The sequence below is a fragment of the Cupressus sempervirens genome, chromosome 3 (assembly GCF_028749045.1).
Source record: "Cupressus sempervirens isolate cs-2001-9-10 chromosome 3, ASM2874904v1, whole genome shotgun sequence".
NCBI classification, from domain to species: domain Eukaryota; kingdom Viridiplantae; phylum Streptophyta; class Pinopsida; order Cupressales; family Cupressaceae; genus Cupressus; species Cupressus sempervirens.
In genome coordinates this window covers 303288413-303301883 of record NC_143120.1, presented here as the reverse complement: position 1 = coordinate 303301883, position 13471 = coordinate 303288413, and the positions used below count along the sequence as shown (strand labels likewise).

General features: G+C 34.3%; 1 protein-coding gene across 1 annotated transcript; it reads right to left on the bottom strand.

Annotated features, from left to right (window-relative positions):
• Nucleotides 1–1550: 1550 nt before the first annotated feature.
• Nucleotides 1551–8239, bottom strand: ENO1 (enolase 1). The gene is made up of 7 exons (XM_089819609.1): nucleotides 7531–8239; nucleotides 4888–5195; nucleotides 3806–3960; nucleotides 2638–2955; nucleotides 2160–2306; nucleotides 1939–1989; nucleotides 1551–1833 (listed from the first exon to the last, which is right to left on the bottom strand). Exons 1-7 carry the CDS (start codon nucleotides 7962–7964, stop codon nucleotides 1768–1770), a joined length of 1479 nt encoding a protein of 492 aa, XP_089675735.1. The 5' UTR covers nucleotides 7965–8239; the 3' UTR covers nucleotides 1551–1767.
• Between the last annotated feature and the right edge of the window lie 5232 nt (nucleotides 8240–13471).

Genomic DNA, 13471 nt, shown 5'->3' with positions numbered 1-13471 from the left:
CTCACGAAGGCCTTCCTTCTGGCAGTTGTTTGGTACGTCTTGGGATTTCTAATCTAGTATGTTCATTTTATTGGCAACTTTCAGTTTTTTGTTCATGTGCAAAATGCCTAAAAATAGATACCTTAAATTTTTTAACCTGAACCCTTGGCAGAATATCCTTCTTGGTGACGGGGCCTACGTTTTTCAAAGAGATATCTCAGATATGGCATCCTTTTAGATTGCGAAAGGAAGAATTATCTAGAAAGATAAAAATTAAATTGCTTTTTACTGTTTTGTTGTCCATAATAACATCACTATTCATTCCAAATCATGAGTGATTCCTTTAATGCTCCTTTGACATTCCCATCCAAGCTGGTAAAGTGGCACTAGAAATCTAACATCTCGAAACCTTGCTTGGTCATTTTAAAGGAATGCCCCTTGTACTATGGCAAAGCACTACAATCTGTCATCACATGCAAGATCCCCCGACTGGAAACTGCAACATATCATTCTCAACATTCCTCTCGCAAACATGATGAATCTTCACTCTTCAATTGGCATTGCTCCTTGGGCAACATCAAACCACATCGCCGCCACCGCTATCTAGCTGCCAACATGGATGGCCTCTACCTTGAAATTACTCTCATATGTCATCTCAAAAACATGGGCAGACCCCTAGAAATCAAGGAAAAATCCCTCATTTGTTTTTGGCTATATCCCTACTGACAACAGTTCAAAACTAGTCAAAGGCAAATCCTAAGAAAGGAGAAGTTCTGCTTATTGGTTGGAGGCAGATGGATAATTGTATGAATGTATCAAAGTGGAAAGTGGTATAACATTAACGAACAAGACCTCCCCATATCCACCCACCTCTCCATCATTGGACTTGCCCTTACTCCATAGCAGCAATAGCTTGACTATTTCTCTAGCGAGGCCACATTCTATAAGTTTTGTGTGGTTGTTTCTCTTGTCTGGGGCCATGTGTTGCTATTGTTTCCCAGCTTTGTCATTTTAGTTTTGAAATGCAATGTCATACTGGCCATGTTTTTTTCGAGATGATGACCCTGCATTTTAACTATAATTGTTTTGATATGTACTCTCTTTCATTCTATTTTTTGTTAACATGAAAAGGTTTATCAAATAGACTTCCCCAATGGATGCCATTACGTTATCTCTTCTTGAACTTGCCTTATGTGAAGTGAAACTAATCACCAATCGAGTTTTCAACAGAGTTTCTTGCAGGCCCGCCATGATTTCCCAAGCTGTAAGACCCTTGTTCAGTTTAGTCTACCTTCTGCCTACCACTCAGTGTAGACGTCTATACTCTCCTCTGTTATATCATGTGGATTTTTTGTTCTCACTTCTTGCAGTTACTAGGATTTAGTACTTCGACCTAGCGGATTCTGGTCAAACCCCAGTAGCTGCTCTTTGTTCTTCTGGTTACTAATATTTAGATTCATGGGGAAAAAAAACCTTGTTATAAGACAATTTCAGTTATTCTAAGAATATTGTTTCTGCTCTGTTTCCACACAACCTTAACATAGCCAAAAAAGCAATAAGAAGATCTAAGATGGTGTTCAATCATCAATAATTCTTAGCCCATAAGTTAAAACTATTTTACCTACAACTTAAGCATTTCCAGCTAATGCATGTTTATCATCAGGCTGGGGATTGTGCACAAGAAATTTCTACTAAACTAAACTTAACAAAATTCCTAACATAAATTCCAAAAAAGGAATCTTATTGGCATTCCTGTCAATAATACATGCTTCCTCATTTTGTACAATTCTAAGGTTGCCTAAAATTCTTTCCAGCATAACGCACACTGCCAAGCTCTTCTTCAATACGTAGGAGCTGTAATCAAATCGGAAAAATACAAGTTTATTAATGGCCACAAGAATCAATAACCACATGGAAGACGATGCAAAAATGACTAGTCTGCTGAGAATAACACAGTACCTGATTGTATTTAGCTAGCCGCTCACTTCGGCAAGGTGCCCCAGTTTTTATCTGTACAGATAAGATCCAAAGATCAAGAACAGAGATACATATCAAACTTATGATGTAAATTAGTAGTAAACATGTGGTGGCATGTTAAGTGACTCTACAATTACAGAAGCACTAACTTCACTAAGAATAAAAGAGTTGTGATACCAAAACATAATGTTTCATCCTTCTACCTGTCCAGCGGCCAAACCAACAGAGAGATCTGCAATGAAATTGTCCTCAGTCTCTCCACTTCGATGGCTAACCATAACACCCCAACCAGCAGCTTTGGAATCAAGAGCAGCTTGGATGGATTCAGTAATCGTGCCAATTTGATTCACCTGGGATAAAATTTAACAAAATTGAAATCAGAATATCAGCCTTGTTCAAAACCTCCCAATCAAATTTGTTCTAAAACAACAATGGAAATTGAAAATAGCAATTTAACCTTACAACAAGTGAGAAATGCTTGAAAAACCAGATCTTAAGTGCCTTCTACTCTAACATCATTTCATAGTTTCATCATTGTTATGTTTCAGATATTAGCATCAAGGTGAACAAATGGCATATGATGTACTGGCTCAGAATAAAATACAGACATTCAGCTGGCTCAAAGAATAAAATACCCAAGGCATTCTGCCAAGCCATCTTAACCAATCAGTTATACATTACCTTCAGTAGTAAGGCATTACAAGCTTTCTTTTGAATTCCTTCTGCAATTCTTGTCGGGTTTGTCACAAGTAGATCGTCCCCTACAAGCTGTATGTTAACTGCTGACTGTAGAGCTGCCCATGAGCTCCAGTCATCTTGATCAAAAGGATCTTCAATAGACACAATTGGGAAGTCTCTAACAAACTCCTTGTATAGTTCAGCAAGACTTGAACCACTATGTAAGTTGGCACCACTGTTTGGTTGTTCTTTGAAATCTAAGTCATATTTCCCATCTTTTGTTAAAAACTCTGAAGCTGCCACATCCATTCCAATTTTAACCTGTACGTAGAGAAGTAAATCATAGTCAAATAATCTGGACCATGAGTCCTGAACAAAGGATGCTTTACTGAAATCTAATTCTCTCACTTGGAGAGCAAACATTCAGTATGTAGAAGATACTCTAAGCAATTCATTAGGACTCAGATTTCATTCTGAACAATTTATAATCACAGAAAACCTAAAATGTTTGAAGAAAATTCTAATCATTTCTTGGGTGTAGACAATATCAGGTTGCTTACTTTTCAGTCACTATTGATCATCCTCTGCTAGTTCCCGTAGTTAGAGTTACATCAAGATAATCTATTTCATTATACCATAACATCAAAAGCATATTTTATGGCATCTACAATTTCGAATAAGTGTAGAATTCTCTCACTGTAGATTAGCTTGAACATCAAAATATGAATTAAGAAATCAAAATTAAAACTCATACTTTATTAGACGTCAGTTTTGTAGGTTCAGGAAGTTGGGGGGAGAAATTCAATATGGTGAGAGGGAATAACACCAACTTTTAGAAGCAATTTACAGGCAGTTGAATATAATATTGCATCAATTTATCTTAGGTATACAATGTAAATGCCTTAACAACAACAATCAACCTGGAAAATCTGAACCATCTCCTTATGACGGCCAAATCATACATTGCAAGAGAACACCCATTTAGCTGGTATGTCTCTAGATAAGCAGTACATACAAGTATACTGTAAGACTATTCATCAGAAACAAGAATGAATAGATAAATGCACTGGAGAACACACTGAAGGAGCGTAGAAAAGTATTGAACAAAAGAAAGAAAAAGATGCTACCAAGCATACATATAAATAGGAAAGCCTTCTATTTGCAATAATACCTTGCCTGTGTATCCAGCCTTGTCAATTGCATCAAGGAGTAAAACCAAGCCCTCTCTATTATCTTGGATATTTGGTGCAAATCCTCCTTCATCTCCAACATTGCATGCATCTTGTCCATATTTTTTCTTTATAATTCCCTTCAAGGCATGGTATACTGCACGCATATGGATGGACATAAATATATACTTCAAAAAATAGCATCAGCATAATTAAGTTGCATTTGCATTTTAAAATCAACATTTAATGCCCCAGAAAAATAAAACTGAGCAGTGTCCAATATACAGTTGGGATCAATGTTTTCAGTGATTTAAAAAGAGAAACATATAATTTCAGTAGGACATAAACAACTGTTATCTCTAGACAGAGTCAATGGTAATTGATATTTGTGATTCTAGACCAAATTTTCTGAAGGAAAACTAGTGATATTTGACTGAGCCTGTAACGTATCACATTAACAAAAACAGCAGTTAGTGCAACTATAGAGGATGGATATGACACTTTCATATAAAGTGCATCAACACTTTGGTTTTTTTAACTTCTTGTATTGGAAACAAGAAGTTGTATCTTTAGATTCAGATGACAAACTTTGCACCCTGAATAGTGAAAACATTCATAATGCCTATATATAAAGAGAAAAATGAAGGTAGGTAGACTAAGCCTACAGTCAACGTCAGTTACAAAATTGATTGCAACATACATCCTGTGCTATAAGCAACACAGCAAGATTCATTCCAAAACAATGACTGGCAAACACATTGGATATAAAATAAGAACAAGAAGCCACATGTTGACCTTAAGATGTTTGTTACCAGAAAAGTTAGTTCCATATTAGAAGAAGTGCTCCTGACAAAGGACTTACGGATTTTTGACAATGTAGATTCATATAAAAAAATCAGATAGCATCCTCATATGAAAAGCATTAAGATTTCAAAAAAATAAACAGCTGGCAAATTCCTCAAAAAACTATCAGCAGTCTTCATAGCTTGTTGCCAACTGTTGGCATGGTTGTCTCTTTCCCCTCCACCTGTCAGTCTGTGACTTGTCATTTGAGTTCTTAATCTAGAAGTTACAGTAAACTCACCCTCACTACCCATGCGCATAGCTTCTGCAAATGACTTGGCTCCTACAGGCAAGATCATGAATTCCTGCATTGCTAGCTTGTTGCCAGCATGACTACCTCCATTTATCACATTAAAAGCTGGAACTGGCATGACTAGCTCTCTTGTTCGAGAAATTTCCTGAATATGCTTATATAGTGGTATGCTTTTTGCTCCTGCACCAGCCCTACACACACTTAGAGATACTCCAAGTATAGCATTCGCACCCAGCTTAGATTTGTTTGCTGTTCCATCTAACTCCAACATTATACCATCCACATTGTTCTGATCTCTGTAGTCATTCAAGTAGAGAAAAGTTAATATCTAGAAATATCTAGGAAACAACAATATAGTTGACCCTACCAGTATCCCAACCCAGTTCATAAGAATACTCATTGATTGAAAACACAATAAGACATGAGAGGCCTCTTTAACCATAGGTGATGATGCTGGTACCATAAGGCACTAAATCTTTTGCCATCCAGATTTCTTAACAATTTCCTTGGTCAGATAAGTTATAATTTTTTGAACTTCTAGGGTTTAGGGTATTTCCTTTACTTTTAGTTTTAAATTTTCTTACTCTAATTTTTTCATTAAAGGCTTCTGGCAGGTGGCATCCACTGAGGCATCAAGAAACATATCACCTGCCAGATAAAACTAGACCCTTTAGAATGGAGATGTATCATGAAGGCCTACCCATCCCTAAGACAATTTACAACAGAGTGCACCCCTCCCTGGGTTACAGTAATTTACGAATTTGTTAAAGCCTAGAAACCTCTTGAAGCATTTTCACTTGCAAAGTGAGCATGCATCAATAATATGGAAATATAGTTTACAAAACATGAGAAGAGATTGTATGCTTCACAAGAATAAGATCTTGGAAGATGGTAGATTGCAAAAGAGACACTGTAAAATGGTAACGACTCGAACTATGAAGAAAGAGAAAGGAATAGTAATTAAATAGATGGGAGCATCGGAAGGCAATGAGATCCACTCCATTGCAAAGAAACATTTGAAAGTGTCACCTACTAGGTAGGTTTTATGAAAGATTAACTTGAAAGCACAAAGAAAACAACTTTAAAATGAAGAAGACCAATCAAATAGCAATATTGACCAACATCCTAAAACTCTGAATTTAGATCTAAAGCACAAAAGTACTTACAAGCAGCCACAACTTGAAATCGAAACATCATCAAGACACTAGAAGGGTACTCTTTGACAAAGATGGAGGCAACATGTTAAGAGATAAAAAGAAAGAAGTAAAACTCTTAAAGGTGAATGAAACGTATAATACATGAGAAAAAAACATGAGATTATTTTTTAAAAATCTATCCAGTTATTTAGAAATGGCAATGATGAAAAAAAGAGAAAGTTCCACGAGCCACATGCTGAAGCTTAGAAAGATGTCCAGAAAATGCTTAATGGCTTATCTCCCTCAAGCATCTTTTAAATTACGAAAGTAGCCACAACTTGAAATTGGAATTTCTTCAAGACATTAAAAGCATACTATTCGACAAAGGTGGGTGCAAAATGTCCTGAGACAAACTGAAAGAAATAAAACCTTTAAATGTGGAGGAATCGTATAGTCCATTAGGAAGAAAACATAATTTTTACAAGTGGTATACTATCCAGTTATTTAGAGCTGACAAATGTCAATGATGAAAAAAGGAGAAAGCTACATGCTGAAGCACGGATAGAAAACTAGGAGATGCTTAATGGCTTATCTATCTCCAGCATCTTTCAAAGAATCAAATATGATTTGTCATAGAACAAATTCAGTTTATACGGCTTAATGTAACAAAAGCTAGCTGGATTTAGGACTAAATTTCATACCAGAACCAACGGCATACGGTCAGTCAGGCTCAGAGCTCATTGAATTATGTAGAGAAAAGTCAAATGGACCATATCAGGAGGAACGAGACTAACACTAGCAAAAGGATTTGCCCCTACAGAAAAAAGGGGAAAAAAGACATAGCAATGGAATATTTGATGTTGGTAGCTGTGTAAGTCATTAAATGCCTACACATTCACAAATCGCAGAAACTTGAAAAGACTAAAACAGTGTACTATTAAAGCATATTGATTGGCCATCCATAATACTGGAACGGAAGCTGTGAAAAAAAAAATATGAGTCGATCACAACCAGAAAGGATTTCCTAATCAAAGCAAATTGATTGGCCCGCAATAGGTATTGCAATGGAATGTGACAAACAAATTGGAGACAAAATCCAGAAAGATGATAGCTACATATATCTTCACCTACACAAATTGCAAGAACTCCGAACAAGTCCAAAAGAAAATTACAAACAATGGGTATATGCCTCTACATATAAGCAAATTAAAGACCTAATCCAGACAATCACATGGATGCCTGCATATATACGGACTACGGGCGACACCCAAAAAAGCGTAAAACAGCGGATACTCCTATTAATAAGACCAAATTGATCGAATGCCCAATAGACATTGCAATGGAATTCCATATACAGAGAAAAAAATGTTATACAGAAATTTCCAATGACACCCAAAAACTCAAAACCATGGAACTATTATTACTAATATGCAAATTGAGATATACACAGAAACCAAACAAATTAGGGGCAACCATGAGAGAACATTTAACATACCTGACATCTACGCCGGTCAACTGGGGACCCAAAATTTCATTGATGTTCTTCACAGCATTGAGAACGCCCTTTCCTCCATACACGGATACATCTCCATCTCTCATCTCAAGAGCTTCATATATTCCAGTAGAAGCCCCACTGGGCACTGCTGATCTATACAGTTTATCAGTCACAAGATCCACCTCCACAGTTGGATTCCCCCTACTATCAATGATCTGCCTTGCCTTGACGGATTTTATCTTGCAGCTCTCATTTGCCCCCACTTTGGGCGACGATGATGGTGATGTTGTTGCCACAGCTCTGACACGGAAGTATTGTTTTTGCTTTGGGGGTATTGCTGGTTTTAATTTGTACCGAGATGAGTCTCCTAAATGATTTGATTTTTTCACAGAGAGAGTTGACATACAGACTCTGCTCATCGCGTAGGCAGCCATGATCAATGAAAATGGTGGCGAAAAAGAATGTGGGTATTACAGATTGTGATGGAGTTTCTGACAAATTTGAAGTGGGTGATGTATAAATGAAGAGTTGGTGAGGTGGGAAAATCCGCCGTATGAATTGAAGGCGATATGTACAAGAATTTTGAACTGTGGAAATGTCGCATATATTTAGTTTTCGACTAACAAAGCAGACACTCGGGACAAGGTATCCGTGTATATATTCGTTGTGTGTCGTTTTTGTTTTGGGAATTGTTTGTTTAATCGTTTGGGAATTGGGATTTGTGTTTATAGCCAAGTTTATATTTCATATTGTATGTTTTATTTTTAATTTTTAAAGATGTTTTCAGAGTAGAGTTTTAAATAACTTCAATTATTGGTATAGGGAGATTAATAAAACTTTAGAATTTATTAATGTTGTTTATGTTTTCTTCAATTTTTAAAGATAGATTAAAATTAATATTTTTGGTTATCATATGTATATGTGTATAAGGGTGAATAGGAGGAAAAAAATGTTTATATTATCTTAATATTTATATAGTAATGGAAAAATAGGTTACTTTAAGGTTTATATTATCTAAATATTTCTATAGTGATGGCAATAAAATTAGGGTGATGTTTCTTTAAAATCAGATTTATATTGTTTAAATATAATATACGAAAAACTTTTAGCTTTAGGGTGATGTTTCTTTAAAATCAGATTTATATTGTTTAAATATAATATACGAAAAACTTTTAGCTTTTGTTTAGTTAGCGGAAAAAAACATTTTTAAAGTCTTGGCCTCTAAGTTATTTATGGGGTCAAGTGATTGAAAGATTTGAAAGATTTCTCAATCTATTTTTATCAATTCAAATATTGTGTATCTCTAGATTTTTCATGTGCTTAAATAACATCTAATTATTATTTTAATATGCTATTAAATATAATAGTAACAACAAATGTAACATATAATAGAATTTGCATGAGATTATGGAGAGAATTGAACCCAATTGACATCAATATTTTAAGATAACAAATGAATAGCAAAGTATAAGAAATATAATAGAATTCCATAAATATTGGCATGATCAGCTAGAGTTCACTAGTAGTGTAAGTAGTGTAAGGCTTGATAATTACTTTAAGGTTATCCGAGTCTTACGGTCAGGCGTATGTCAGTCATTAATATATTATTCAATCTTTTTAAAATTGTATTTTTTAGTTTTTAAAATGAGTTGATTATTGAAAATTGGATTTCTTAATAATTAGATTCTTATCAATAAGAAAATGAATTGATTTTGACCATCACTAATGGTAATGTTGATAGGCATTCTACAATGAGAATGAGTGGAGTGGAGTGGAATGGTGTGAGGTGTTAATGTTAACTTTTATTTTTCTATGTTAAATTTGACAATTATCTACGTGTTAAAAGTTTAAATTTTATTATAAATAAAATATATTTTTAAAAATAATTTAATAAATATCACATATAATATTTGTTTAAATTATAATATTTAGAGATAAAAATCATTCAGATATCTATGCGTTTCTTTAGATAGATTTATTTAAGATATCTATACTAGTTTATATTATTATTTAATTTTAAAATACCATATTAAAATTTAACACATAAGAAAAGATTGAGAGAGAGAGAAAATCTTCAAATTAGAATTGATTTTTAACATCTCGAGTCTTCTATCTTTGGTTGCTACCATTTTATGTAATTTAGTCTTATTCAATAAAAAAAAAATACAAAACTCTAATTTTTATCATTTCAAAAAACCTCTATATTCCATTAAAATCATAATCATTAAAAATAATTATAAACTTAAAAATAAAATAAAAAATTCTATCATTTATTATAAATATATTTTTATAATTTTATACAAATATTAACTTATAATCCTATTTTAAATTAACAAAACACAAAATTTAATTCATTACATAAAGTTATAAATCACGCAATTTTTAGTGTTAAGAAAATAATGAAAGAAACAAAGAATAGAATATAACTACCTACCATAAGAATTATAATAATTTCTTCTATGACACTCGCTAGCCTGCAACAAAGCACGCTTTCTTTAATGGGAAATGAATAAATAAATATTGATAGAGGTGGACTCACCAAACATTCAAAGGTTTAATAATATTAATAAAATGCGTAAAAAAGGTTTGGTTAAGTTAAAGGCAAACTTTTCACCAAACTCTTCTATACGTATGAAAGATGGTTAGGTCTCCACAAGGTTGGTGACATGGTCTATTAAATGTTTTGATTATTATTCCTTAATAGTGTAAAGGTAGATTATTCTATATTTAGTGAAATAAGTCTTGAATTTCATTTAAAGTTTAAGGTAGATTATTCCATATCTAGTGAAATAAGTTTTGAATTTCATTTAAAGTTTAAGTAAAGTTACATTTTGAATAGCAAAATGGTTCTCCACTTGTCTTTTGTATTATTTTCACATTATTCAAATTTTTCATTGAAAAATAAAGGTTATTTATTTAAATCAAAAGGAAGAAATATGCTAGTAGATTTTAGTCTATTTTTAGGTGTTTTATATAGATGTGAATAAGTTTGTATTGTAATTATTCATGTCATATTAATGTTCTTTATGATTTATTTTTTAGTCATGTGTTTTTGTGTCTAAACTAAATTGGTTGTCTTAGGAAAGGTTGGTACATGTTGTGAAAATCACTATTGGAGTCACTAATTATTAATCTCCTATATTAAATGATTATTTAATTGTCAAAAATTAATTCATAACTAATATTGAAAGAAAAAAACTACAACTTCACTAATAAAAAAATACGAAAAGAAGTTTACAACATAATGACACAATAGTTTCTAACAAATTGCCCCTAGAAAAACCCCTAAGGGAAAACCAGTTCTATAGATGAGGAATTATATTAAACCTCAGTAAATCAAGAGATACAATAATTTCTTACCTATACTAGCATAATTCAGACAATCTCCAAATTTCTCCAGGTGATATTTCCCCACTGTTATCCCCAATACCATCATTGTGCCCTTGTTAACACTGCAAGATTATTTGCTATCACTCAAAATGTTTTTCAAGCTTATTTTCTCTTAATACCCCTTGACCCCCTTTTATACTACTTTTGTTGGAAAACCAGCAACCGAGATTGATTCTCAATCGATGATTGAGATTAAAAACAACCCAACAATCGATAACAAAATTAGTTTCTAGTTGCTTCTAAAAGAGGTCAATTATTTTTTAATAACTAATTGTCCCTACTCTCACCAATTTGTTAATAAGACAATTATTTGCTAAATAATAGCATGTGGACGAACAATTGCCCAAGCTACCAAACTAACACTCCCTCTTAGCGAGGACATTATTTTGCATGACACCCAACTTATCTTTGAAGAAGATGAATTTTACCTTCTCTAATGCCTTGTAAGAATGTCCGCTACTTGCTCCTTTATAGGTATGTATTGTAGTTGAACAATCTCCCGCAATGCATAATCTCTAATGAAGTGATATATGATGTCTATATGTTTAGACCTATCATGAAACACTAGATTCTCAGACAACTTGATGCAACTTGAATTGTCGCAATGTATCACATTTGTCTCAATGCTCGAACCAAACAAGACTACTAACAACATCCAAAGCCATATAGCTTCACATGTCCCCATGCTAGGTGATATGTATTATGCTCTTATTGAACTCAAAGCTACACACTTTTGCCTCCTACTAAGCCAAGAGACAACTCTTGATCCCAAACTGAAACAACACCTTGAAGTACTGCTCTTGTCCATTGTATTGCCTACCCAATCTACGTTGGTAAAGCCTATCAACTTGATTCATTCACCATGAACATATATGATCACATACTCAATAGTACCATGCAAGTAACACATCACATGCTTAGTCATTATCCAATGCATTCTCTTTGGTTCAACCATGAACTGACTAAGAGAGTTTACTACAAATCTTATGTCTTGCCTAGTGTTGATCAATTACATAAGTGAACCAATCAACTTTCTATATAAGGTGGGATCTACATCCTTCTTCTTGGATGTATGTACCTTCCTCCAATTCGTGATCATGGTTGTAGACATGGCTTTGTAATCCTCCATCCTGAATCTCTTCAAGATTTCAATGCAATATTTCTCTTAACCAAGGAAAATCTCTACATCTATTTGCCACACCTACATGCCTAGAAAGTAGTGCATGAGTCCCAAATCCTTCATCTCAAACTATTCAGCAAGGTCCCCCTTACAACCTGCTATGAACCCTAATGAACCTATAAGAAACAAGTCATCCACATATAGAACAAGAATGAGAACCTTGCCCCTTGCCACCTAGTAATAGAGGTTAGCATCTATGTCACTCTTCACAAAGCACATTTCCTATAAGTATGTATCAATGCACTCATACCATGCTCTAGGAGCCTTCTTGAGTCCATACAAGGCTCTCTTCAAACTGCACATGTGGTTCTCTTTGTTGTGTGCTACAAAGCCTTCTGGTTGTTCTATGTATGCCTCCTCTGTTAATTCACCATTAAGGAATGTTGCCTTGACATCCATTTGATGGATTTTCCATCACATCTATGTTGCAAATGAGATCACAACTCATATAGAAGTATATCTGGCCACTAGAGCAAAAGCCTCATCATAGTTTATTCCCTCCTTCTAAGAGAATCCCTTTGTCACAAACACAAACATTGTATTTCTCAATGTTATCATCTGCATCGTGTTTGATACTATAGATCCAAAGTGATCCAACTACTTCCCTATTTATTGGTCTAGCCACTACCTCCCACACGTCATTCTACATTGTTGAGGCATATTCCTCAACCATACCTAATATCATATGGCTTCCTAATAGCTAGAAGGCTCAAAATATACCAACTGACTAACCAATGCCACATAATCATTGAACTTAGTTAGTTGCCTCTATTGTCTTGTAGTCTTCTTAGGAGCTCCCACAAACACTTGAGTGGTTGTTTGTGCCTTTTGAACCTCACAGTTCCTATTTCCAATTGTAGTGGATGAAATGTCAACCTCTATGTCTTCTTGATGCATTTCCTATTGCACCAATTGCTCCATATTTTGTGAATTTTCACCACCTAAGCCTATGCTCATGCTACAATTGTACTTGAGCGTTGTTTCCCTTGACTCGACCTTGGAGCATCTATTGGTTGCTCACTCTGATCATCTATTGGAAAATCTCTAGACCTTCTAAAAGCCTTGTCCCCCATGAACTTGATATCACATCTCACTATAATTCTTCTGGTCCCTAGAATAAAATTCCTATATGCCTGTGAGGTTTCACAATACCCAACAAAGTGCCCCCTCTCTATAGTATAATCTAGCTTGGTACATGTATCACCTGGAATATGACAATATGCCAAACTTCCAAATATTTTGAATTGACCAATATATGGCTTCTTCCCTGTTAAAGCTTCCTCTAGTGTCATCTTCCCAAGTACCTTGTGTGGAACCTTGTTTTGAATGTATACTATTGTACTACATGCCTCTACCCATAAGTAGTGGGGT

What these genes read in the sequence shown, in the direction of transcription:
- ENO1 (XM_089819609.1), bottom strand. Translation starts at nt 7,964, where the DNA reads ATGGCTGCCTACGCGATGAGCAGAGTCTGTATGTCAACTCTCTCTGTG. An exon ending in AGGCTGGATACACAGGCAAG is followed by an intron (nt 2,956 to 3,805) that starts GTATTATTGCAA and finishes CTCTACGTACAG; the next exon opens with GTTAAAATTGGAATGGATGT. An exon ending in GGCTAGCTAAATACAATCAG is followed by an intron (nt 1,834 to 1,938) that starts GTACTGTGTTAT and finishes ATTTGATTACAG; the next exon opens with CTCCTACGTATTGAAGAAGA.